The sequence below is a fragment of the Dreissena polymorpha genome, chromosome 15 (genome assembly GCF_020536995.1).
Source record: "Dreissena polymorpha isolate Duluth1 chromosome 15, UMN_Dpol_1.0, whole genome shotgun sequence".
Taxonomy (NCBI): Eukaryota; Metazoa; Mollusca; class Bivalvia; order Myida; family Dreissenidae; genus Dreissena; species Dreissena polymorpha.
The window spans coordinates 18,360,242-18,387,168 of NC_068369.1; the positions used below are offsets into that span (position 1 = coordinate 18,360,242).

Genomic DNA, 26,927 nt, shown 5'->3' on the forward strand with positions numbered 1-26,927 from the left:
TTGGTCTGCGTAAACGTTTAACTTCGTTCTCACATGAAGTACAACTATGTCCCATAGACTATACAGTCACAACATAAATAAGTATGCCTGCTTCAACGATAAAAATATATTCAATACGGATTTAGGAACGTGTCCAAAACATAAAAATGCGTAAAAACTGATGTTATCTCTGAATTCGGGATTTGTGAGCACTAACCATTATTTAGTCGATCCAATCATAGAGCTCTTTACATTAGACCAAACCCTCAGAGGCAAAGATTATACTGTTGTTAATGTGATTTCAGAATTGACAGTCATTTTGTTATCTTTTGTTATGCATATATGGCTGTTTTGTAGTTCCCTTCGGCAGGAAATACATCCCGTACGTGTTATTATGCGAGTAAATTTATGTGAAAATCACATGACTAAATCCAAAATATAGTTGTGACCTTGCTAACCGCAATAATAATGTTTATCAATTTAAACGTAGTATGAATATATACTGTAAATGCAAATATTATCATATCATGTTTGTTTCATTTGGTCCGTACGTTTATCTCTTCGACTGACTGTCCATTAGTTCATTTATTTTGTCCATTTATCCACATGTTCGTCCTGATAATTGATTGGTTGATTGATTCGTTGAGTTACTCATTCATTCATTCATTCATGCATTCATTCGTTAATCGATTCATCCAGTCGTTCATTTAAATCTTTATACGTTTCATAACCCTATTTAGAATTAATTTCTTTTATGATATGATGAATCATTTCATATTGATCTACTGTTTTCATTTTGAACAAATACTAGTTCTTCATAATTGCTTTTCAAATACAACGAATGAACTGACAGGAAACGTAGGGAAAATAATTAATTTATTCAGAATAGTTACACAATAGCGTGTACAAATTAAGCCTATAAAATGGACAACATTCTTCTTAAAACTTATATAAGAATACATGTACTTTAAGTGATATGCTAATTGTGTTTATAAGAAATGTATTGTCTTATGAGTGAGCTGTTGATAAAAAATCTCGTAAAGGTCATATTTTTTAATTTAGACATGTTAAATTTTGTAGTAAATTTCATAACATTCCACCGCATGTGTTCATTACAAACCCCACAGAAGTGTTGTGGTCGGTCCATGATTCATTTTTAACTAATTAGTTTTACAATTTTATCACGCTCTATCGGAAAGACAAATCGGCGATCTACTATATTAACCTGTTTGTATTGTGAAAGTTTTATTTTATTCTAACAAGATATAGTTAAAATATGGTTCAATATTGATAGTTCTCGCTGTATGGACGGCGACATTTTATTTGAGGCTATTGTAAAAAATGTTAATTTTAATTGCCTAGAGATCCTTTGTTATAGAAAAAAAACTACTACATTATGTATCATCTAAATCCTCATTCTTTGATTAAAACATACAAGTCATAGATGTTATCAAAATCACTATAAAATATACATGTTTAATATGGAATGCAAATAAAAGACATTCAATGCCAGAGCTTTGAAATTTAAACAAAACGTTAGCACGTAGTGGACGCTTAGGGGAGTATATTTGCAGATATTATAACAAACAAAACATGTTTGTTCCACAATTATTTCTGCATACATTCCAACAGCCACATCATATACATTGATTAAATTGAGATACATAGAGCGCACGTAGGGTACTTCCCATAGCATGTGTATTATGAATGGTATAATATAACCATTGGTGAAAGCCTAGGTTCAAATAAAGCATACCTTACAAGATTTGAGATTCAAATACCGTGATAGTAAATTTAACATATATATGCTGTAAATTATACACATGACGTCACACCTTCACATATAGCATGCATATTGCCAAATTTCTGATAGCATGTCCAAATAAATTGTCATCAAACAATAAATGTTATTAGTGAAGGGTTCTCAGTTGATAAGGTTTTTAACATGTCGCTATGATTCTTCGACATACTCGAATAGTGTATCTTCACAATAACACTCACAATTTAAATGTATGCGTTCTTCTCGTGGCGTGCTAAAATGGCGAACAATTTCAATGCAGAATTATTGTTTAAAAAACGGAAAACTTAACAACAATTAAAAGTTGTATTTTCATTTTAAAATATTTGTTCAAATAAGTATTATTGAAACTTGTAATTGTAATTTGTTTGTCGGCATGAAGTCAGTCCTACACATTGGATCATATTGAAGATAAACCTACATATGCAATTATTAACAAATATAAAAAGGATATAATATCAAGTACACCCATACAGATAAGATATTGAAAACCATTTACGTACAAAAAAATCTTTTATCAATGTGGCCGAACTTCGGCTGCCTATGTTTTATAAAAGAATAGTATATAATTAAACAATCTGAACAAGAAACGTTTTGCCAATATTTCATAAATCAGTTTCTGCCATTATGAACATAGGATACATTTCTAAATCATCAAACTCAGATTCGTTACATAATAGTGTGAAATAACAGAGATATCGTTTGCATGCTATACCAGGTGAACTATTATGTACATGTATGTTCCATCCCACTCATCCCACATGCCAGCTCCAAACATATTAATTTGTTCAATTCTGAGATCAAGTATATTAAATATTTATCATTCGATTTATTTGAAAATAATATTGTCGGTACAAACTGTTTGGGGAGCATTAACTGACATTAAATTTATGTCCTGTCATTTTGGACATTGACATAATGAAAACGACAGTATTTTAGCTATTAGAATACTTTCATTTTTCACTTTTAGAAACAATTTCATCATGTTAGACACACTATTGTTTGTTTTTTCTTATCATCATTTTCTTCTTTTTGTTAGTATGTTACCTACCGAATTTGAAACTTATAAATCGGCGACTGCAATTCTCATAAAGAATATGAAATACATTGAAATCCTCAGCAAACCGGAAAGAAAATATATAAGAGGCATCTTTCGATAAAACTGTTTTTTTCATTCCTTGTTTTAAGACGATTATAAAAACTATGGATGGTAAAATATAAATGCGCATTTTCTTCAGCCAGTACTTAAAATAACAGGGCACTGATATATCAATATAAGTTCATTATTTCACAGCTGAATATAAACAATACAATACTAGCTATTCTTACAATAGGTCACGTTATAAAAGCCTTAACGATCATGCAGTAACCAGCTGAACGGCATTCTTGACCCTTTCCAAGTATGTGTTATGCGTCATCAAGATGAGTTAACCTTGTGTTAATTACACTTATAAACAATTTACATTGTACATAAACAAAAAATAAGGAAAAAATTGAAGTGCACTTTCAGTTATACATACATAAACTACATACACACGTAAAGGGAATATTATGAACCTCAAAAGATGAGAGATTTTCAAATAATTGCAAGCACTTTTTAATTTGAAGTTCCATTGTAAACTCGCCCTGTAATATATACATAAATAATTGATAAAATTTCAATGTTCAGCGTCTCCTTTGAGATTTAGATCTATACGTTCACGATACGTATATTTTACCTACACGGTCCATTGTGAATTATTTACTAAAAATATAATAACAATAATTGCAAACGCTGTTCTTGATTGACTAGCTTAAGTATTATTTTTTTCAAAAACGTTAAGTGTCAAATACTTTGCATTAAAATACATACTCCTCACGACATTCAGGTCAATATAAACGTGTCAGAATGAGATCATTATTGCGAATGACGTCATGATCGACCATGAACACGTCAGCATGCTAATGACGTTGCTAAGGGCACCGTTCGTCGTAGACTTCGTAGCGCCATGACCTTCTGGCAACTCTGGTTCCTCTGGCTTTCTGACCTCTGTAAACACATGTACGTTCATACAGCTATTGTTTTGTTTACTAACATAACTATGTGAGGTGTTTATCTTCTCATGACATAACAAAGGATAACTTTCCAGGAAATTGTAGATATCAGTTTCAACATTTTCTTTTGTAAACTTCGAATGCCATATTTGTAAACACTAGTTAGATTAACGTTTAATAACAATATCTGTAATCAATAATTAGGTTAACGTTTAATAAACTGTTTCTGTAATCTAAATCAGCTTTACAATTAAAAAACAAGAAACCGTCGGAGACGGGTGATGCTCCCCAAAGTTTTTTTGTCACAATATTGCACTATATATTCAGATAAAAGGAAACGTCTTGAGGGGCATAACTTTGGACAAAATAATACGATGGATGGTTTAGCAACTTAAACATTTCAAAGGGCCATAACTCTCTAAATAAATCATCTAACCAGAACCCACAAATAATATGCGCATCTCCTCAAGGTAGTTAAGCTTCCCATAAAGCTTCATTGAATTCGAGTCAGTAGTTGGGGAGAAATAGCTCGGACAAGAATTGAACAATATGTACAGTTTATAGAAAATTTCATCCGACCAAACCCGGCTGATAATATGCACATCTCCTGTTGGTATATATATATTGCACTATATGTACAATGGAAAATTTCAAAGGGCCATAACTCTGTGAAAAATCATCCGACGAGAACCGGCTGATAATATGCACATCTTCTCTTTATAGTGAAGCTTCCCATAAAGTTTCATTGAATTCCAGTCATTAGATGCTGAGAAATAGCCCGGACAAGAATTGCACTATATGTACAGTTAATGGAAAATTTCAAAGGGCCATAACTCTGTGAAAAATCATCCGACAAGAACCGGCTGATAATATGCACATCTCCTCTTGGTAGTGAAGCTTCCCATGAAGTTTCATTGAATTCTGGTCATTAGTTGCTGAGAAATAGCCCGGACAAGAATTGCACTATATGTACAGAAAATGGAAAATTTCAAAGGGCCATAACTCTGTGAAAAATCATCCGACCAGAACCGGCTGATAATATGCACATCTTCTCTTGGTAGTGAAGCTTCCCATATAGTTTCATTGACTTCCGGTCATAAGTTGCTGAGAAATAGCCCGGACAAAAATTGTGCACGGACGGACGGACGGACGCACAGACACACGGACGGACAGACGAAGCGGCGACTATATGACATAAAAATAAACGGACAGTAGATAAATACAATGAATCACCTTTAACAAATAGCAAGTTCTATATTTACGTATAATGCATGAATCATGTAATAGAATTTAGTAATTTTCTTCAATTAGTGTGATGCTTTTCAACATTTAGTTCATTTTTTCCCCAGTTTGTTTGTGTGTAATTTTTAATGGCAATAACATCATTTATCTTTTTTTAATAAGGACAAAAGAGCTAACTTTTGTCTCTTTCCTGGGCAAGGTTTACATTTTCTTCGTAAATGAAAAACAACAAACCATGTTTTACTTATATAGTTGAAATTACCATTGTATAATTTATGTGTAGAGATAAATACTGGTATCGAATAATGTGTGTGTAGAAATGATCACGACTTTTATTTTACCACCGCATTAGTTATCTGCCTGATATAACGTTGCCCGATACATTTTTTGTATCATGGTCAACAGGAAGTTCTTATATCAGTAATGTGTGGAGGATGGTCTTATTAATCGGAATTAACTGTTAAGTAATCATTTTTGTAAATTCGAATCAGATTTAACAAAACGAACAATTTGATATCAAAGTGTTTTATATTTTAAACACAAAATGCAACACAAACAACAGACAAGGCTGTTTGTAAAACATGCATGCCCCCAAATGGGCTGTCAGTAGTAGTGGCAGCCATTATGTGAATACGTTAGAGAATGATTAGTTTCCTGCATAAGGCATAAGCGTTATTGAGTTATCATCCGGAAACTATTTTACTGCTTCAGGTCACTGTGACCTTGAACTTTGACCTAGCGTCCTTCAAATCAATAGGGGTCATCTGTCTGTCATGACCAATGTCCCCGTGAACTGTCCTGATCCTAACCCTATGCAAGCCTCGCCGTTATATTATTCTAAGCCTTGCCTGATATATTACAAAAAAGATCAGGCAGTAACCTGTTATTATCTATATATCGTGGTATATGTGTCGCAATGTAAACAATTAAATGGTACCCCTATGATGCTTCGCACAAATGACTGCCTTGTAAGTAAATCATATGTAATTTTCTGCACCTTTAAATGTACATCGATTTGTATAGCAGTGGATTCAAGGCAAGCATTACAGTTCTCATACCTGACGTCATGATGTATCTTGATGACGTCATCTTAGGTGTGAAATCATTGTGATTGTGATGTTTTGTCGTAACTTGTGTTGTGGTCGCAGGACTTGTTTCCCGTTCTTATCGAGTTCGTGCAATGAATTGATTGATCATAAATCATCAAGATTAAGGTGGCGTATTGCCCGATGATTCATTATGTTTACAGAACTAAACACGTACAATATTTTAGTTAAGTTATACTTAAATGAGTTTCATATCGTGTACATAGACACGTGTATTTAGTACAATGACTACATAGACACGTGTATTTAATAGAATGACTACATTGTTTCAACAATTACTTAATCTATAATAAGAATGAGCCATATGTAAAATACAACATTTTTAAATAGTGAATTATCCAATTACTAGAAAACATTATATAGATCACATCTTTAACGAGATTGAAAAACAGTAACAAAAAGTTTAATAATTGAATGTTAAGAATATTTTTATGAAACTATTGGCAGTATGCTTGCGTTATACTTACTTTCGCTTATAGTGTGATCCGAACACGAAGTGGGATAGAAAGGACTTTTTGTGCAACACGTGATATTCTTCCCGTGAAGCTCGTCTGCAGAAGAAAACTCTATGGCTTCGTCGCCATTTTGTAAAGCGTGTTCAAGTTTCGTTCCATCCACCGTAAACTCCAGTTCAGGAGGCGGGCGACCGTATCTTGTGAAGCAGCGGAGAGCAAGACCTTTGCCATTTCCTTTTTCTTGAATCTCAGGTCTTGTGGACGCCTCTTATTGCAATGAATACATTATCATTAAAAGATATACAATTTTTGCGTTTAAGACTTTTTCATCATGTGAATAAATGCAGCGCTTTTAAGCTTATTTGGTTGTTTCATTAAAAGTACAACAATTAGGAAATACTGTACAGATACGAACTATGCATCTATGGTATTAAATTTTCATTTTCTCTTACTTGCAATAAATAATTTGGCTTGTACTTCGGACGACCCAGTGCCGGCCAACTCAGTCACTTCGCATGTTAAACGCTTCAAGTGGTCGCTTTCCTTCACGGTATAACCCGGGGCTTTATAAAGATCGCTTTGTCCAAGGCGCTGGGCAACTATACGAACGTTTTCAATTATGAACGTGACGTTTTGACTTGATGAGATACCGGGTACCTTGCATATAGCCGGCAGATTGTCTCCTGGCTTCGTTACCAGACAGCCAAGTTCACCGCACTCTTCCAATGTTTTAAGGTCTAGGTCTTCAAAATAAGGATTTGCCGAATATCCTAGAAAAACGAGAGCCACATTCAAATTTAGTATGTGGAGAGAGATAGAGAGTTGCTTTTTCGTCAGAGCAAAATTAAATATGCTGCCTGCCACAACTTAAAGTAATTTAACTGTTGGAGTTTCTATCTTTACTCCGACAATATTAACCCGATGAGCGACAATTGTTTGTGTGTAAAAAAGCTCTTTGTAAGTAGGGTTTTTCATGATGAAGTTTCTTCCCAGAAAATAAATATTTTTTTGTTAACAAGATCTTTTTAAAATGACCAACAATACTGCACTTCTGGAAAACTATCGCTCTTAACAATACAACAATACGTATGTAAATTTCCTTAATAAAAACTATCAATTAGCATTTAAAGAAAATATCAATTTTTCAGTTTGTAATTCGAGATAATTTATATGTCTTTCCTACTCTGTCAAGAACTTTCAGATGCAACATCGCCACACGTTCATTTGTGTGCGTCCTTAAAATTCAATCTGACATTATTTTGACATTTGTGCTGTTATAGTTTTAGTTTAAACCTATTTATTTTAGCTCGATTGCATCGAAAGCCTTAGGCTTATATAAACGCTCTCGAGTCCATTTCCTTGGCCTAGAACTAGTACTTGGTGTTTTTGGAAGAGATTTAAAGAACGCTCCCACGATGGGGATCGAACCCGTAACCTCCCGGTCGCTAGGCGGACACCATATCCATAACACCACGGCGACCTAACTGTTATAGAGGTATGGTGGTGTTCGGTTTGCTTGTGTTTTGACTAAAATGACGTCAATTTAAGACTCAAGAGTAATTTCCAGCATATTGTCACATGAACTGAATACATCATTTCAAATTTACAAAAAAATATATATCTTATTCAACGAAGGCTATAATACATATATATATCATATTCAACAAAAGTTAACAACTTAATGAGCTGTTTGTTTGGCACTTTGTAAAAAAAACAAAACTTATTGGTTATTTAAAACATGTAAAAGATTATTTCTGTCGAAAATAATACTTTTTAGGATCAGATTTATATATTTATACAAATAAGCAGTTATTCATCAGGTATTTAGCTATTTGATTGGAACTCATTTAATAATAGAATATTCCATCCGTTGTGATATTAGCGGTCTCGTGCCGATATTTCAAACGAATACCTTTTAACCTACATATTGAGGCTCAGACTTCATGGACTCACTGTAAATCTATTCGCCCTCCTCCCTGCATGAATTTGGATTCGTTTACTTAAAAACCCGTTCACAATAGTCAAAATAGTATAAGTTTCCATTTATCGGACAAAAACATCAAACGGGGCTGTCGGAAAAAGACAAATGCATGAAAAAATTAGCCTACTTGTACACAAATCAATATATATCAATAAAAAACAACATATCACAATATCAAAATAATAAAATTTATATACTAACCATTTACAAACCGTTCACATATAAAAAACACCAAAACTACAAATGTCCACTTCAGCAACATCTTACAAGTTTACGAATAGATAACTGATGTTGAGACTTTTTGCAGCACTTGATTTAAATACACAGCGTATAAACCTCTACGAATAAAAAATATGAATCAGAAATTATGAATTAAGAATTCGTGCACACAGGAAAATAAGTGAATTGCGTTTTAAGGAAGCCGTTCCTTTTATCAATACGAGAGAAATGGAAAAAGAGGCACGCGTTATAATTCCATTGTTCTTGCTTAAGTCAAGTAGTCATATCTTCCGCAAGTAATTGTTAATGTCAATGGTTCTTAGTCATGTTTTAGCATTTATTGGAACAGTTACAATTAATTCGTAAGAACAAACAGTTTCATAAACCGATCAAATGGTTTTACGAACACTGCTATTTTTCATGAACTAGTGTCATATTCTGTTGTGACCTTAAAGGCATGTTGATTTAGCTATAAACCAGTAGTTGTGTTTATATTTAGATTTGTTTTACGTATTGCCAACATTCCGTCTAGCGAATTTCATGAGGGTCAGTCGAGATATTTGCTACATAGCAAGGACGTTACGTCGGAATAAAGTAAAGACGCCGGTGAAAAATATTATGCGTGTATTTAGAATATACCCATAGTATTTAATTATTATCAAAGAATAATATCGTAAAATGTTTCGTTGTCTGAGAATATTTTTATATTTGTTTTCGAAACACATTATTTTGAAACATGCAAATGACAAATTCTAATAAATAGGACCCTTCAGTTATGTTTACACGAGTACTGGGAGTTGAAGGTTCACATATTTGATTTGATCATATTCCAACTGCAAACTGTAATGTATTACCATCACCTTTTCGTAGAAATCGGAACAGGTTTGTTACCGCAATAAATTCTTTTTTTATATATACGTCTTATTCAATAAGTCTCATAGATCTTGAGAAAATGAAGGCGTCATTTCTAAGTTATAAACGGTAATAAAAACGCTTAATCTATGACACAGTTACTGAGTGCGTTCATCATTGTTTCCAAGTAGTATTAGTTTAACGTAAAACCGCATTTCGGTATTAATTTGACAAACAGTGAAATTGTGAATTTTAAATGAATGCACACACAATAATAATCGTTAACAGTGCGACCTCGTCTTGTTTTTAGAACATTGTCAGCATCCCAATCAGTATGATGAACATGATGAACTGGACGTTGGCTAATGGCTTATTCCAATCGTGATACATCGGCTATCTTCGAACTCCTCCGTAAGATAGGCCTCATGTATTTTGGTCGCCATCTTGGCTTGTATTACTACTTTATTCACCAAAAAGTGATCCGTATATTGTTATAAGGCTGTATACGACGCGCATTGAACACGTTGCACTTTGACCTATTATCCAAATTATTTTCTTTCCCTACATTATTATATCATGTTTTTGTCCACTTTTGAATATAAATTTACGGTGTTTACAAAACCAGCCAAACTGAAAGTGAAACTGGCTGCATAACGTTTCGCGATGTAAACACTAAATATTTGTTCCGTTTGAGGAAGCGAATGGAATATTTATGCAATACAGACTATCATTGCCGAGTGTAGTGCTGGCTTAAAATACTTATGATGACAGGTCATGTATAAAAAGTAAATTTAAATAATGTCTGGCTTGATCATTAATTAATCCATGTGTCTGATATAATTGGGTGTATATATTTGTAAATACCATATTATTGATAAATTAAAACGTGGTTTTTTTCATGCATTATTTTTTTTAATTTAATATTAAAATAAACGTAATATAGAATGTGTTTATTATAATTATTAAATATTCTAAAAATTTATTAAAATCTAAAAATATAATGATTATTTAATTTAAAGTAGAATTTTATTTTTCATTATTTTAAATGATTGTCCACATTTGATTTATTCAAAATAAAATTTATTTATCAGGGTTTTAGTATCAAGTTTAAACCTATTTATATTTAGTTTGATTGTAAAGTACTTGCAACGTACATGTTTTAGAAATGCTCTTGAGCCCGTTCACTGGGCCTAGAACCAGTCGTTGTGTGTCATTGGGAGAGTTCTGAAGAACACTCCCACAGTGGGGATCGAACCCGTGACCTCCCGGTCATGAGGTGGACACCATGTCCATTACACATCAGCAACCTTTGAATATTTTAGTATATCATCTTTATATAATATAATGTTGCTACGATATTGTGGAAAATGATTCATGCGCAGTACTAAATAAGTCTAAATGCATACAATTGTAATTGTGGAACCCCCTAAATGCATGCGTGATAACTACCTGTCCTTGATTATTAGTTGCAAGTTCACTCTTTACAGGTATAATTGATTATAAGCATCAACTTGACAACTTATATCCCAAATTATGTGGCTCATTCTCAGAACAAACCCAGTCAGTGCGAAAACTACAGTGTAAAAAGACCACTGGATTGTGACAATTCTGGCTGAACAAGCAACTGTTATCATTTAATATAAAGAAGACTTTCAGTTTAATATACAGTTTATATCCATTATGACATTGATGAACAAAGAAAATAAGACGAAGTTTGATTTTGCCAATATGGACTGTCACAATTTGATTCTCAGTCTACAGTGTCTGAAAATAAAAATCCTAAAATATGTCATATAAACATTCATATTTTTTTACTAGTTTTACAAGTATATATAAATATATAATAATATCCTTTTATCAAAGGTCAATAAATTTTAGTTTAACTAATAGCTTATTTTATAAATCAATGCTTTAATTTGAGTTTTTCTATTGGAGCCAAATAAATATCACATTAGCTAAATTACTATCACAGCAGTATTCCTTGTTTGTTTGCAAGTACTTTAGAAATCCGGGATTATTATTTTACTGAGTGAGCCTAAATCTTTGCATTATTAGTGTTAAAACAGTGATTTACATGTGTGTAATTTAATTGAAGATGCATCAAGATTATAAAGTTAAATGTATACGTTAATAAAGAACCAATAACAATCGTAAATTGTGCATTTTTTTTTCAGTATTATACGAAATCTAAGTGATTTAAGGTCATTTCTTGGTTATTGTTCCTATTACAGACGCTTCATAAAAGGATTTATTCATCATGCCGCACCCTTTAATTGCTTGATGGAGGCCGGTCGAGCGTTTAATTGGGGCGATGAACAAGAAAGTGCGTTTTTGGAACTGAAAACTGTATTGACAGGGAAAGAGGTCATGTCGTATCCACAGGATGACGGAATATTTATTGTTGATACTGATGCAAGTATTTTCGCGATTGGTGGATGTTTAAGTCAGATGCAGTTGTTTTAAGTGGCAAAGGAATATGAAGCCAAACCTCATCCTTGCGAGCAAAGAACTTGATAAATGCCAGCGTCGTTACTGTGCAACAAGAAGAGAGCGTTTGGCTGTTGTTACATTTGTGACACAGTTCAGACATAACCTAATAGGTAAAGAGTTCGTTTAGCGAACTGATTGTTCAAGTTTGAGAAGGATTATGTCATTCCGATCACCAACAGATCAAATGGCAAGATGGTTGGAAGTCTTATCGCAGTGCGATTTTTGGATACAACACCGAAGTGGCCAAAACATGTTAATGTTGACAGCCTTGGTTGAATACCCAGTGAACCAGGAGCATGTGAGTGTTATGAAGGACATTTAACACTAGGGGAGCTACCGTGTAAGGGGTGTGACTCATGTTTGAGGAAACATAAGCAGTGTTCAGATTTCTCTCAATTTGACGACGCGGTTCCTTTATTTGCCAAAAGGAATGCTGAGACAGCACAAACCTCACGAGTTTACAAAGTAAAACTTCATGAATCCGGATTCTGGAGTTGAATTTTCGTGCTGCTCCTGCTTCAGGTGTTTAAGTTGTTCAACAACTTTGTTGCAAGTTTCGTGTATCGGGGATTACTCAGAATTGGGGACTATTGTCGCTACCGGATCTTCCGACTGCGCTTCCGTGAACATTCGGACAACTCTGATGCAGCTCACAGTGCAAAGTCGGGTGACAGAAACTCTGAAATGTAGAATAAAGACAGAACCCTTACATAAGGTGAATTATCATCTTCTGTTAAAAGTATTTTGAATTCGGCACAGTTAACTGTTCACCACAGAGAATGGCCAAACTACAAATGTGGGTATCATCACAGACAGCTAGCAAGGTCAAGAAAGATGGTATTATGCCCCGGTATTATTCGACAAAGAAATCCAGTCCACCGTTACCAAACCTAGTGCCCCACAACAGCCTGATTTAATGGCCGTTTAGCTGATAAAGTGGTCAATTAATTGCTTATTGTTTACATCCGAGCAGTTATACTTTGATCCTACAGATCAGAACTGGAATCGGTCTATCAGCATGTTACACCTAAGTGCACAAGTTAATATAACACGTGTGTGTCTGCAGTGCAAAAATTGAATAAGCAGTGTGTTCTTTTATAGTTTATAGTTTATAGTTCCAAACCAATGACTTTTGTATACATTTTGTGCTAATTTGTTGGATAAAGTGAGTGTTTATAGAGTGTTTGCAAAGTTCACTTGATTTAAAACCGTGAACACTTGGATTTATTCTATTTCAGAATCAAACATTTGCGCCATATTCTTATAGCATGTTGTATAATATATGTTTATTTAATAAGTAAGGCGCACAGGACGATTTAGCAGGACGACTGCTACTTCTAATTGTATTAACGTAATAAATTTGTTGTGCCAAAATTATACATGCGTTTATGTTAATTTTAAGTTATAAGTGTAAGGCACTTAACGCGGACGGATATCAGGACTTATGTGTAATAGTGATATTTGTGATTGTGTGAATTCGTGCAATTGAATATTAATACTTTCTAGTAATAAGTTGGACAATTAAAGAAAAGTTTGTGGATGTGCTTGTGTGCTTACTTTGCATGTGACCACAAATGTATATTCATGTTTTCATATAATCAAACTCTTACAATGTTTAAATATAAGGCATGACGTTGCAGATCAAGTTTTCTAAGAATATTATTTCGTTGAATTGGTTTATTGATAATTAAAAAGAGAGTATGGTAAATGCTTCATTATATTGAGTGATAAATATGTGTAGTTTGTATTGAGAAGTTAATTGCAATACAAGTTATTGTATATGGATGTTCTTGTCATGCTATGTAGTAATTTACAAGTGATATTCCTTGTTGTGGAGGTTTCTAATCGTGTACAGGTAATTTAAATGGACGATTCATGTCATATTACGGGAGGTATGTATTATCACAGTGTAGCATCATCTTATTGTAAAAAGTCCTTGTTTTGAAGAAGGTTTCTAATCTTGGTATTAACAATACATATAGTGTTTTTGAAGCTGTAGATTTGTGTAGTAATATGATATTCATATAAAGTGTTTGGATATACACGTTTAACATGTTGGGAGTGTGAGTCTGGCTTTTTTAGTCATTTATACTACTGTTTGGCTTAATTTAGGAAACTTAAGAAGCTAGGGGGATGGGAGTGTTGTAAATTTTACTATATGAACTAATTTTAGACTGATTTGTGCGATGCCATCGGGACATCAGTTATCAAAACAAAATACCATTTGGTAATCATTTCATAATATAGAATAGCAAGACTGGTCTGTTCTGTTGCTCGGCAGGGTCTGCTTGTCAGATATTTCAATAGTTGCAAAAATAAATATCAATAAAATGTTAGATCCTATCAGTGTCGATCCACACATCCAAATATGGGAGGATGGGCAGATTTGTACAAAAAGCCCGGTTCAATGAGAAGCTGGGGAAAAATTGAATTGATCGTAGAAATGGAATGATAAAGACATTTGATTAGTTAAGTTGGTGTATATATTTATTATCGAAGTGTGCAAATAAAATGTAGAGTATATATACTGTGTTGTGAAGTTATGAACTCTTTCCCCTGAAAATTGTAACATTACCTTATTATATTGGGCCATAGGCAAATTTGCAGATTTGACAAGTAAGTCTGAACTGTTATCCCAAAGTTTCCCATTACTGGTATTTAATTTAATTCGGAATCTGAATTGCTCTTTGGCGAATCTTAGTTGCTTTCAGTATTCAACTGATTTTTTTCAATGTATAGTTATTTAAATTTCATTATTTATCAGAAAATATATATCTTAAAAAGTTTAACATGATTGTTTCATTAATTTTTAAACAAGATCAGGTAATCATAGCATGAAATGAAAAAATATGTCAAGCAAAAATGGCAGTAATATACATAACTGAATTATATGCCTTGAATCTGAGATGATATAGCGATTCATTGGAATTTCTCATAAATACTGTGACCCATGGTTGCAAAATATATAGTCGCATGCACGAGTGATGTTATTTCACAATTTAAGCCTATAATTTACATAAACAATGTGAAATATTATGTTAATTTTTTAGACCTTTAAGAGATGAAAAGTTAACATGCAACATAGTAACTTAAATAAAGTTAATAAAGTGACAATACGTTTAACTGATTTGGTTCGATGCACATGCAGATATATCATGTTTTATGCAGAGGGCAATAGCAAACAAATGAGTTTCATATTGTTTAAGTAATTAAGTAACAAAGTTAAAAGGACAGATTCATCAATTATTATACTTATTGACTACCCATGCAAAAGGTTTTGCTGGCATATTGGATATGGTATCTGCCTGCAAAAAGGTCCCGGTTTGATTCCCACTGGCACTAAGTGAGAGTTCTCAAAATTATCTTTGAAATAATATTTATAAGTAAAGATAGGGCCGAGGAAGCCTTGTTGACTTAGGGGCTAATAAGTCTGGAGCCAAATCAACACAGGTTTAAGGCCGAGGCCAAATAAGCCCGAGGCTGCATTATCCTACTTTACTCTGCGCAAGAATTGGTTCTATGAAAGAAACAGGCCAGAGTGTAAGTAAGCTTAGCTTTCAGTGCAGTATATCTTAAAAAATTGGTTAAACTTATTAATAATTATTTGTTTCTGCACAAACTTAAACACAATTATTTTACCTGTATACAAGAATCTTTCCAATCTTGATGGTCAGTGAACTATGGCAAAAACACCATAACTATGAAACACTAGTATTTTTAATAAAGCAATGCTTTACAGAAATGATGCTGATGATAATTGTACACGGTATTGAATAACACAATATTTCAAAATTCAATTTCCACTAACAATTCCACTACCAGTTCTATCAGAGGGGGTAATCACGTGATAGTCAAGATGGCGACGTCCATACCGTGACAGTTATTTTTCGCCGTTATGTACCCTTTATTACTTCTCTTTATTTTTTAAATGACGCTCACTTTCCAGCCATATCAGTTAAAGGTGATTAGCGTTAATTTCGTATTTAAATTCGCTTTATATCTCGAACTTACTTCCCGCAAATTTTCTTGGTGGAGCCCTAATTAGGTCATTCCGCTAAGAAATTTCGCACCGAGTATCGTCGATATATAGAGCGAATATTACCATGAAATAAAAGCCAGTAACTTTCTTCCTAACATGGCTGGAAAGTGAGCGGAATACAAAATAATAACACAAGAAATAAAGGGTATAAAACGACGAAAAATACCTGCCTCGGCATGGACGTCGCCATCTTGTTTGTCACGTGATTACCCCCTCTGGCCATTGCTTCGTTCACAGTTAAAAAATAATACTATTCCATTGTACATCCGTACCACATATATTTCCACTGTTTTGTTCGAGGCTTCCTTGTGATTTAAACATTTTCTCTGACATTTGCACATTTTGGGCAATATTGATAGAAGTTCAAACTATGGCGACCAAAATCCATTAAGCAATAAATCGTCTGCTGAACCGGAGTAGGCTAATTCCTGTACCAAGACCCAAGACAAGACAAGCGTTTTATTCGAGATCAGTACAGAGTATATAATCTAGAAAGTAATGTGATTAAATACAATAAACCAGTGGTCAGTTTGTTTAGGTATCAATTTTTTTTAACAGTAAAATACAAATATTGATTTAAAGACAGTGTACAGACTACGTAACATACACATGGAGAGTGATGTACATGCATTACACGTTAACATATTGCCTTATATCTAGTGCATATTTTAAATAGTTTGCAACATTTTGAAGAACATTTGCGTTAACAGATTAAATCAAAGAATTTAATTTATATACAGAAGGTCTAACGTTAAATCTTCTATCGAGAAATTTCCTCCTTATAGTAGTATAGCATGGACAAATACTTGTAAAATGGTACACGTCTTCAAGATCGCGACTACCACAGTACAAACAGTATCTTTCGTTTATTGTTATATATTTCTAGAGCCATAACGGCCCCTATTAATTCTTAATGAGTGTGCACCAATCCTGAAGCGTGTAACAAATTTCCAAAAGTTAACAGGCAATATATCAAGATAGTGTTCATAGGCAAAGTTAGTTTTATAATGAGCGTAATCTGTTAAAACTGAGCTACCCATTAATAAACCTTGCCATTCTTGGATAAAGTTACTTTTTACTCGCTCCTTAAATATGAAAGGAAAGAACTTCATATATTCTCTGGATTTAAAAATACCTCTGAAAACCCAAAATCATCTAAAAGTTTCTTAACACAGGACACCCAGCTAGAGTGACCTAGTTTACAATATTCTAAAACTGTAAGATACACAACTGAAATAATTATTTTATCGCTCTGCAAAATCGTACACCAATACGATATGATTCTCGTGTATTAGGCAATATATAAATGGTATTGCCCCATGTCGCCGTTAACTCCGACAGATAAAGTTTATTTCCTTACATTTAATATAGATTTACACAATTTTGAATGCACACGTTCAATACCTATTGACTTGGTAAAACTCCAAACTTCGGACGCATAATTAAGTGTAGAACCTACAATAGCATCAAACCATTCACAAGACGTCTTTGGCCTGAATTATATTTTTTGAATTATATAACTAAATATTTAAAACTTTTAAAGATTTACCAATTACTCATTATTTGTAGCAAAATTCCCAGTATATTTAAAAACACAACCTAGATAATTCGATTGATCAACAATTTGTATTCAAATTGAAACAGAACTCAAGTCATTACCATCACCCCACCAACTTTTTGTCACATCAGACATTTTACATGCCATCTGAAAAACATTGGATAATATATGCAACCAGCTTTAATATCTCAACTCTCAACCAACACAGAGTCCCAAAGCTGTCGCAGCAAATACAAGATAAGTATTGATGCAAATCATCAAAGGGCGTCGGGGATTTCAGTGTAAAAGGCACTCAATGAAGTTAAATGGAACGATTTTTTTCTACTGTAAATATTAATATATTGGCCGATTATTTTAAACAAAATAGAAAAAGATACTGGTATAACCAGTATCTATGATTTTGTGTTATGACCCCCGAATAACCATTATCTATGATGTTGTGTTATAACCCCCAAATAACCATTATCTATGATTTTGTGTTGTAACCCCGAAATATTTCATAGTTCATTTTATTTACATTGGTTTCCTTTTTTTACTGGCATCCGTGTGCAGTTTTCATTAATGGAACAGAACTGTGTAGGTTTTAAAAAACCTGCTTCATCTTGTAAGCGTAATTTCATATTTTTCTCAACTTCAAGAGGAGATGATTTATTCTTACGTTGCTCATTTACGATAAGGGTTGAGTTTTCATTGATATGAAAACACTGTTAAAGTTTTAATGTGTTTACGAACCCCCCCCCCCCCCCGCACCCTATCGCACATATATTTTATGGGCAGAATAAAAACAAAAAATGGTTACACTAAAACAGCATATTTATTTAAACTAAAATGTCTACATCAAAACAAAAAGTTAACATAGAACACAAATAGAATAATTTTATTCTACTGGGGCTCGAGCCTTTTGCTTCTCACATGTGAAGCGAGCGTGTAACCACTATACTACGGAACCGCTTGAAAAATCACCTTCTAACTAAGATATTAATAAGCTATTAATAGTCGGTTTAAATGTAATCCCGGAAGTTTAAACGCTGGATAGTGAGCGGGGTAAAAGGTCCATACCAAAGGGCCCATACCACTGAATGTTTAAATCACTGCGGCCTTCTATATGTGGTTCTTTAAAAAATACTCTGTAGGAGGACTTGATAGTAATGAGACCGGGGTGCTGTGACGGTGCTCCTCATTGATAAGCGGCTGACTCATTGTTACAATTAATAATACGTTTCGCGCTTTGCGCTCTATAGCGCCTTTATTAGTAACTAGGTGGTTGCTAGGATAGTGGAACAAAGAAGTTTTTTTATACAAAACCAGAAAGTTTCACCGGTTCGCGTATTTGCCCAGTTCCTGCGATCTTTTAATATTGCCCAGTCCCTGTGATCAGTTATTAATTAAAAGAATTAGCTTTGCATTAGCGGCAATAAATGTTGTAATAAATGTAATAGGCACAAATGCAGTACTTATTTACACTAGTTGACACAAAAAATCACCACTATGCAAGATATTCTGACAACAAAAATATATACATTGATCCGTAAAATAACTTCTCCTCCCATAAGCGAAACAAAAACGTATTACATACTAGTCGCCGCACTTCAGTGCGACGCCAATTATCAAAGGCTCTTGGAGTCCGTTAATATGAGCTAGTTCAACAAGCGATGTCATTTATAGCTGTTGTTTACCAATCTTGCAACAAAATCAGTATTTGACAATGTGATGTTTTTTTGCTGATTTATCAAAGTGCGTTTCTCTGATAAAAGAGAAAATAACCAAAAGAAAAACATCATTTAACAAATTTCAGTTATTCAGCGATCTGTGAAATACACATTGAAACATATAGATACATCTTGTTGCTGAGTTCAATTAAGTGTTTATTTCTCTCGCTATTTAAAAAGGGTTTAATACCTGTTAAGAGTATCTGGTTGTCCAAATTCAGTCAAAATAATTTTTCTTCCGTCTGACCTCCCCTGAATCGCACCCCTGATGTGGCGTAAACTTATTATTGCTTAACTATAACACTTGGTGCATTTAAATTATTAACTAACAAGGCTGCTGGTTTTTAGTCAATAACTTAAAATATCAGATAACAATTGTTATTACAAATTAGTGTTTATTCTTTTTTTTAGAGGACAGAATGGCCGCCATACGAAAGAAGTTAGTTATTGTTGGTGATGGTGCTTGCGGAAAAACCAGCCTTTTAATTGTGTTTAGTAAAGATCAATTCCCACAAAATTATGTACCAACTGTGTTCGAGAACTATGTTGCTGATATCGAAGTAGATGGTAAAAAGGTATAAACGTTTTTGGTTTACATTCACAGTTTTTCAATTGCCATTTTTTCAAGGTTAAATTTCTCACCTTATAGTTTGGAAACCTATGTTACGTTTGCTAAAATTTGAATAAATGATGTATTTAGGATCATCAAACAAAGTTATGCTACAGATATGGGGAAAATCTTACAATTTTTTATGCAACTATCAAATGATATAGTTGTATGGGTAGGGTAGAGTTATGTGCTATTTTGTGTTTGATGTTTGCAAAGATTTATTATATTGAGTTGCATATCATTTGTCCAGTATAGCTCATAAACAGCCCATTGCATCACTGTATTTCCCTTGATATTTTATTTTTTCCATTATTTGCCCAGTTTGAGTTGACTGGAAGACATATCTTGTTTTCGTCGTAGATTCTTATGAAATGGTGCCTACATCTTCCCAGATGTGATCAGTTTTCATTTGGTCATATCGCGTTGATCGAACGTTTTGATTATGAAGACTTCATGCACTGGTGAGTTCCAGATTCAGTGTAAGCATGGACTTATTTAATTGCATTAAGTTCAGTCGATGTTTAGTTATGTTTAGGATTCTGTTCACAATAAAGTCTTGGTTTTTTGTACAATTAGTGTTTTTCCCAATCTGCATGCTTTGTTTGAGTAATTTCCTAGTATGTGGTCTGCTAGCTAAATGAAATTGTTTAGTGTTAATATTGTGTTATGACTCAGCACTAAAAGATACTCTAAAAGCTGTTAACAAATTAAACAATGAAACCCGTTTGAGTAATATTGTTGATTAAATCTTAGATTTTGACTTCTTCATTGTGATGCTTTTGAAATTTATTGTTAATGTTATTTTATTTTACCGGAAGCAAGGTGAATAGCAAAAATACACAATTGTGAAGGTACTGACTAACTTAATTTGCTTAAAATGTTCTATGTGGCTCTATTTATAGAATCTTAAAAATAAATGATGTCTGTTCTTTGTAAATCTTGCATACAATAGTTTTTCTGGCATGCTTGCTAATGTTCGCAAATTAAGTGCATTGCTTGCAGTTACTGGTAGCACCTCAGTGTTCTTTTAAAGAATTTCAAAACCCTTATTGGTTATATATTGTTAAAAAACTGCTAACATATGTCAACATTCCTAGATGTAAGTAAACATCCACCCTCTGGATATATTGATTAGTTTGGTGTATTCTATTTGACTTTCGTATTTAAACAGATTCCTCAAACTATGCCTGTTCTACATTTTTTGCATGAAAGTTCTGTAGAATCGAAGTATGTTTATGTGCAGTTGTTGTAATTGTGAATTCTAGGGCGTGGGAATCCATGCAGTGACTTTCAAACATTTAAGAATCTTATTTTGTTAATTTAAAGTTAAACCTTTTAATCAGTGCTTTCGCTAGAAATTGGAAAATGCAGGGTGCCTTTCAGTCAAAAGAACACTTTGTGGTCATTTTGTCCTTTGGCATATTTTCAATATAGCTTGTATTGTTATTAAAACAATTTTTTATAATTAAAATTAGTTTTACAATAAAAAATTATTTAATCTGTTAAAACATTAAATAAAATTTGCTGTAGAATTATAATCAGGTCAGATGGGGCATGGTTTGACCTGGCAGGGTGCTTCGCCGTGTAGTTCAGGTATATTTGAATAAGTGCTTGTGAGTAGTTAAATCAATAATGGGTTTCGGTATTTCTTACTGTCTATTTAGTGTGTCAGATATAAACAGTGGTGGAAATGATCAATATTTTGCAGAGTTCATTTAAATCATGTTGAATAATAATTATCAATCTGTCCTTTAAAATGAAAACTTATCCATTTATTAATCACACCAATGGGTTAAATATTTGTTCAATATCAAGTTGCTGCTCTAACGTCTAATGAAAGCATATATAAATTCGTATTTGCTGAAAAATGATACCATGTGTTCTTTTAACATGTTCTATGTTTATTTTAACCATTTCTTGATACATAGCCATTTACTCTGTTCAAATACAAAATCTGTCGCATGTTGGTTTTATCAACATGCTTATTGCATGCTTGTAGATGTTTTATGAAATGGGTTTTGTTGTTTTAACACAATTGCCTTGATTTAATAAGGGTCATTTTAAAGTATTTGTAATTCCTTTGCTGATGTCTCTAAGATAAAGAGAGTAAAACAGATGTCTCAAATTGTGTTTGTACCAATACCAGAAGTATATTTCAATTATTTATTGAAAATCAGGTTAAAAATTGTTAAGACATAAAAGATTGAATTTTCAATGTTTAAGGTGGAGTTGGCACTGTGGGATAAAGCTGTGCATGAGTATTACGACAGACTGCGTCCCCTCTCCTACCCAGACACGGACGTCAGTCTCATGTGCTTCTCTATCGACAGCTTGGACAACATCCCCGAGAAGTGGACGCCAGAGGTGAAACACTTCTGTCCGAACGACCCCGTAATCCTCGTTGGCAACAAGAAAGATACGCGTAACGATGAAGCCACCCGACGTGAACATAGGAAAATGAAACAAGCGCCTGTTCGTCTAGAAGATAGGAGAACGATGTCAGAACGCATAGCAGCATTCTGCTACCTGGAATATTCGGCTAAAACAAAGGAAGGTGTTCGGAAAGTGTTTGAGAAAGCCACCAGGGCGGCTTTGCAAGTTAAAAAAGGAAAATGTCAAATTGTAAATTATTGTAGGTTTTTTGTAACGCAAGCACTTTGCAGCTCACAAATTATATTTATCAATCACTGTAAGTGACATAATGTTTAGAGAATCATTCTATATGATTTTGTTGAAGATACATGTGTAATGCATTAAACGAGTGAGTATCAATAAGACTTTAGTGTGAAGCAGTGGTTGTTCAACATGGAACAAAGTGGTGTTTTAATTTTATTTGTAAAAAATGAAATTTCATATGTATATTTTCTTAGTGTGTATTCATGAATGTGTAAATTAATCTGCATAATCATTTCAAGCATTTTATGTCTTATTTCGATGTTTTGCAAGAATCCTGCCAATTAATTGTAATGTCATAAAAGATTGAAAACTGTTGCATGCTCTTTTCATTTTTAAGTTGACAAACAAGAATGTCCCCCAAAAATATTTCGTCAAATTTTATCATAGATGCTTTTTATAAAGATGCAGATTACAGTTTGTTATCAACCTAATTAACTTAAGATTATTTGTTTTACACATTAACTAACGTGACCCATGCTTGAATCGTTGTATCATTTTCTACATTACATTCTTCTTGTTTTAAGTTTCATGCTAAAGACATGATATTCATTAATAATTTAAAAGATATCATGTGCAAATTGTGACCGTGTTTTAAAGAAACGTATGCTTATTTGTTATTCCAGGGTATGCTGATTTTATACTTTGCATGTAGTTTTGTTTATTACTTTAAATAAAGAATCATTTAAGAGGAATTTGTTTATTATTGATAGGTCAGTGATTCTTTGTAATAATTCAATTAGGGATTTAGCCAGACTGAAAAAAGTTTGGACAAGGGGATGCTGCAAATTTGAATTTGCTGTCTTAAATTCAATCGTCTATTCAGCATATTATATTTCATTGTTCTTAATTCGTATGTCATATAAGTTATGTTCTTTATTAAAAACATTAGTTTTGTTTATATCAAGTAAACTTGCATGTAATCAAGAGCCAATAAAAGCGCAAATATTTGCTTTGATTGCATGCGTATACTACCTTTTATTTATTATGAGGTATTAATGCCCAAAATTGGATATATATCGGCAATATACCAACCGAAAAGCACTTCATGTGAAGACCACTCAATTTCTCTATATATATATATATAAAACATTGCGTTTCTTTTGTGTGTAAACGGATTTAATTAGTTATAAATGGTTATATTTCATGCATATCTAAACTACCTTTTGTTTAAAAGCAAAGAGCTACAATCAACACAATTTTCTGTTCGTTGATTAACAATGTTTGGCTAATTAAGATGCAAATTTATTTACCTTTTTCATAATGGGTGTGTGTGACATCTGGATGAAGATCATACAATGAGGATCCAACTTTTATCAATTTTTTATACGCTTTGCAATTAATTTGATTGCACACAACCTTTAAAAGATGGAATACCTCATATCTGATTTTATCCAGCATAAAGTTTACCAGTAAAAAAGTAAAGTGTACCATGGATGGAAGTTAGATTTGCACAATCCATTTATGTATTTTCAAACAATGTTTTGAACTTCAACATTGCATATACTAAATTGCTACTTTTAGGAATGACCCACCTTCAAGCTCTATTGATGATCACAAAATAACCACGTTTTCATTCATTAAGAATTGTATAAAGGTATTGAACGTACATTTTGTATTTTGAATATTTTGAACATGGTGTTTATTGCAAGGTAATCAAGACCATAATTTATAGTGTTTTGAAAAATATTCATTATCTTGCAAACTTAAAAAATCTATGAAAAACTAAGACTTCAAAAGGGAAGCCCACGAATTGGAATCCACCAGTATTGATATGAATTTGCGGGATTTTCCATTGAAAATGCATAATAATACTAATATTCATGTTAATTATCACTGTAAAATCATGTTCACTTGCCTGTACTAGTAAGTACAATTTTAAAATAGTCATTGACCATTTATTACTTTATGAAACTGTTTTATGCATATTTGCTCTTTTCTTTGTAGGTTATACTTAAAGTTCAATAGAAACAATTCTCTGACTGTTGAGTAAGAAAATCATTTTATTGTATGTTATAATAGCATGAATACCGCTGGATGATACATTTTTTGTAACATTCAATATAAAATATACCTCTATTGGCAAATTATATTAAGCACCCCCTAAAAGGATTATGTTACACTTTTTTTGTTAATACTGGCTGGATTCTGGTAAATAAAAGTGGAATCTGCTGTATTATTTTAAGTTAGTGGATTCCATTTAATCGTGTTACCGCTTTTGACCAACATATTGTGATTTTTGTTAGTTATAGCTAAATTCATCCTTCGCAATGCCAACATTTCTTAACAAATAATGTAAACAGTGTTTAGTTTAAAGTTCATGTTCAATGCATGACAGGGTAAGTGTTTGTAAAGTCACACCTAAAGTGTTTGTAAAATCCCATCCTTTTCAAGTTATACTTGAAATTGAAGTTAGTTCACAAATTTAAGGTCCATTGTAACTGATTGTCAATTTTTCAGGTGGAGTTGTTGCTGTGTGATTCAGCTGGACAGGAAGATTACGACAGACTGCGTCCCCTCTCCTACCTAGACACGGACGTCATTCTCGTGTGCTTCTCTATCGCCAGTCCCGACAGCTTGGAAAACATCCCAGTGAAGTGGAAGCCCGAGGTGAAACACTTCTGTCCGAATGTCCCCATCATCCTCGTTGGCAACAAGAAAGATACGCGTAACGACGAGAACATCAAGGAGCCAGTCCGTACGGACGAGGGAAGAAGCATGTCGGAAAAAATCAATGCTTTTAGCTATCTAGAGTGTTCAGCCCAAACCAAGGAGGGCGTGCGTGAAGTGTTTGAAACTGCCACCCGTGCCGCTCTACAGGTGAAACAGAAGAAGGGCTGGGGGTGTCAGCTGTTATAATGATTGGTGCAAGCGTATTTGGGATGGTTGTACTGACTGGTGAATGGAGCTGGTGTGAGCAGAGACATGTTGTTTTCACTGTGTAATTGGCTTGTATTACGTGACTCTGTGAACCTATAGCAGTATCCTCTTTCATCTACCTGTAGTTAAGACCAAGACTTGTGACAATATGTCGATTAACTAAAGCACCACAGCTTATGTCTGTTGGATATTTTCTAGCTAATGATAGCTTTGGGGTTTTTTTAGATTTCTTTCTGTTAACATACAAATATCTTGGCATTAGAACTGTTAAAATATTCAATCAATTTTCTTACTTTTTTGTCGAAAGGGAATCTATTAATAGCCACTGTTGTCATTAGTAAATCGTTGGTTTAAAGAAGGAGCCATAGCATGTTACATTTTCTTTTTCATTCAGAGAATGATCAGAACTGTTAATAAATCGGCAGACACCTATTCATGCATTTTAATTTTTGGTGTTAACTTTCTTATTTAGTATGCAGAAAGTGAGTGATGAATTCACCATTGAGCATACGCCATTGCTATAATATGTTGACATCTCCAGAATTCACAATTTGTGGCTGTTTGCATGAACAAAATATAAGGCATTTTAGACATATAATTATAGAATGTAACAATTAGTATCGGCTTAATTTCATGAAGCATATCCGTTTGGATAGTCTTGTCCATTTCCTAGTTCTTAAATATTTAGAACACCCTTCTTAATTTTCAATATACTCAAGTCAAAGACATGGCCATTCCTCCTTGTTTAAATAAAAAAGTTTATGTAGCTTCAACACTTTACACAAGTGAGCTTAAAAAGTGCAAATGATAGGCGGTGCTAAACCGTAAGTCAGAATGTGTGTGTCTTGTATTTAATTTAACTGTAAAATAATTAAGTCTGTGAAAGCAGCGTTCTTATTGCTGTAAAGCTGTATCTGCTAAAAATGTTGTAGAGAAGTTTGATGGAAGATTGTAATCGATTCTTAATATACACAAACTTTCTTAGTTCATACAATTTATTACATCTGTACTGTTTATTGTATTCATTTAACTTTCATGTACCGTTATATGGATGTAACTTTACTTTCCAAACCCCTGCCTGTGTTCAATGGCACTAATTACAAAAAGATGTATTTTTTGTGATAATCAGTTCTATATAGATCTGCAGTATTGTTTTTGTATAGCTCATACAGTACAAACGTGGGAGTATTTCCTTACAAATACATGTATTACGATATTTACTGTTGGTTGGTTGTGGAAGATAAGCATGCTGCCTATGTATGCTACAAATTATCCGTTATTTTTATAAGTGCATTTTGGTTA

The 26,927-nt window shown here is 33.3% G+C and overlaps 2 protein-coding genes across 3 annotated transcripts; one reads left to right on the plus strand and one right to left on the minus strand.

Annotated features, from left to right (window-relative positions):
• Positions 1 to 1,575: 1,575 nt before the first annotated feature.
• Positions 1,576 to 8,972, minus strand: LOC127860244 (uncharacterized). Of its 2 annotated transcripts, XM_052398180.1 has the most exons (5): positions 8,797 to 8,964; positions 7,067 to 7,384; positions 6,627 to 6,881; positions 6,112 to 6,216; positions 1,576 to 3,806 (listed from the first exon to the last, which is right to left on the minus strand). In XM_052398180.1, exons 1-5 carry the CDS (start codon positions 8,855 to 8,857, stop codon positions 3,661 to 3,663), a joined length of 885 nt encoding a protein of 294 aa, XP_052254140.1. In that variant the 5' UTR covers positions 8,858 to 8,964; the 3' UTR covers positions 1,576 to 3,660. The 2 variants fall into 2 exon arrangements, with proteins under 2 accessions (XP_052254140.1, XP_052254142.1); XM_052398182.1 differs by lacking the exon at positions 6,112 to 6,216 and having other exon boundaries at positions 8,797 to 8,972.
• LOC127860245 (ras-like GTP-binding protein RHO) lies at positions 3,678 to 26,927 on the plus strand. The gene is made up of 5 exons (XM_052398183.1): positions 3,678 to 3,818; positions 11,898 to 14,048; positions 19,874 to 20,037; positions 22,296 to 22,670; positions 25,206 to 26,927. Exons 2-5 carry the CDS (start codon positions 14,021 to 14,023, stop codon positions 25,602 to 25,604), a joined length of 966 nt encoding a protein of 321 aa, XP_052254143.1. The 5' UTR covers positions 3,678 to 3,818; positions 11,898 to 14,020; the 3' UTR covers positions 25,605 to 26,927.

Bases quoted from the DNA above. Each gene is read 5' to 3' on its own strand.
- LOC127860244 (XM_052398180.1), bottom strand. From the start codon at position 8,857: ATGTTGCTGAAGTGGACATTTGTAGTTTTGGTGTTTTTTATATGTGAA. The intron at 6,882-7,066 runs GTAAGAGAAAAT...CATTGCAATAAG, and splicing joins AGCCAAATTATTTATTGCAA to AGGCGTCCACAAGACCTGAG. The intron at 6,217-6,626 runs GTAAGTATAACG...GAACTCGATAAG, and splicing joins GGATCACACTATAAGCGAAA to AACGGGAAACAAGTCCTGCG.
- LOC127860245 (XM_052398183.1), top strand. From the start codon at position 14,021: ATGGACGATTCATGTCATATTACGGGAG. The intron at 14,049-19,873 runs GTATGTATTATC...TCTTTTTTTTAG, and splicing joins TTCATGTCATATTACGGGAG to AGGACAGAATGGCCGCCATA. The intron at 20,038-22,295 runs GTATAAACGTTT...TCAATGTTTAAG, and splicing joins TCGAAGTAGATGGTAAAAAG to GTGGAGTTGGCACTGTGGGA.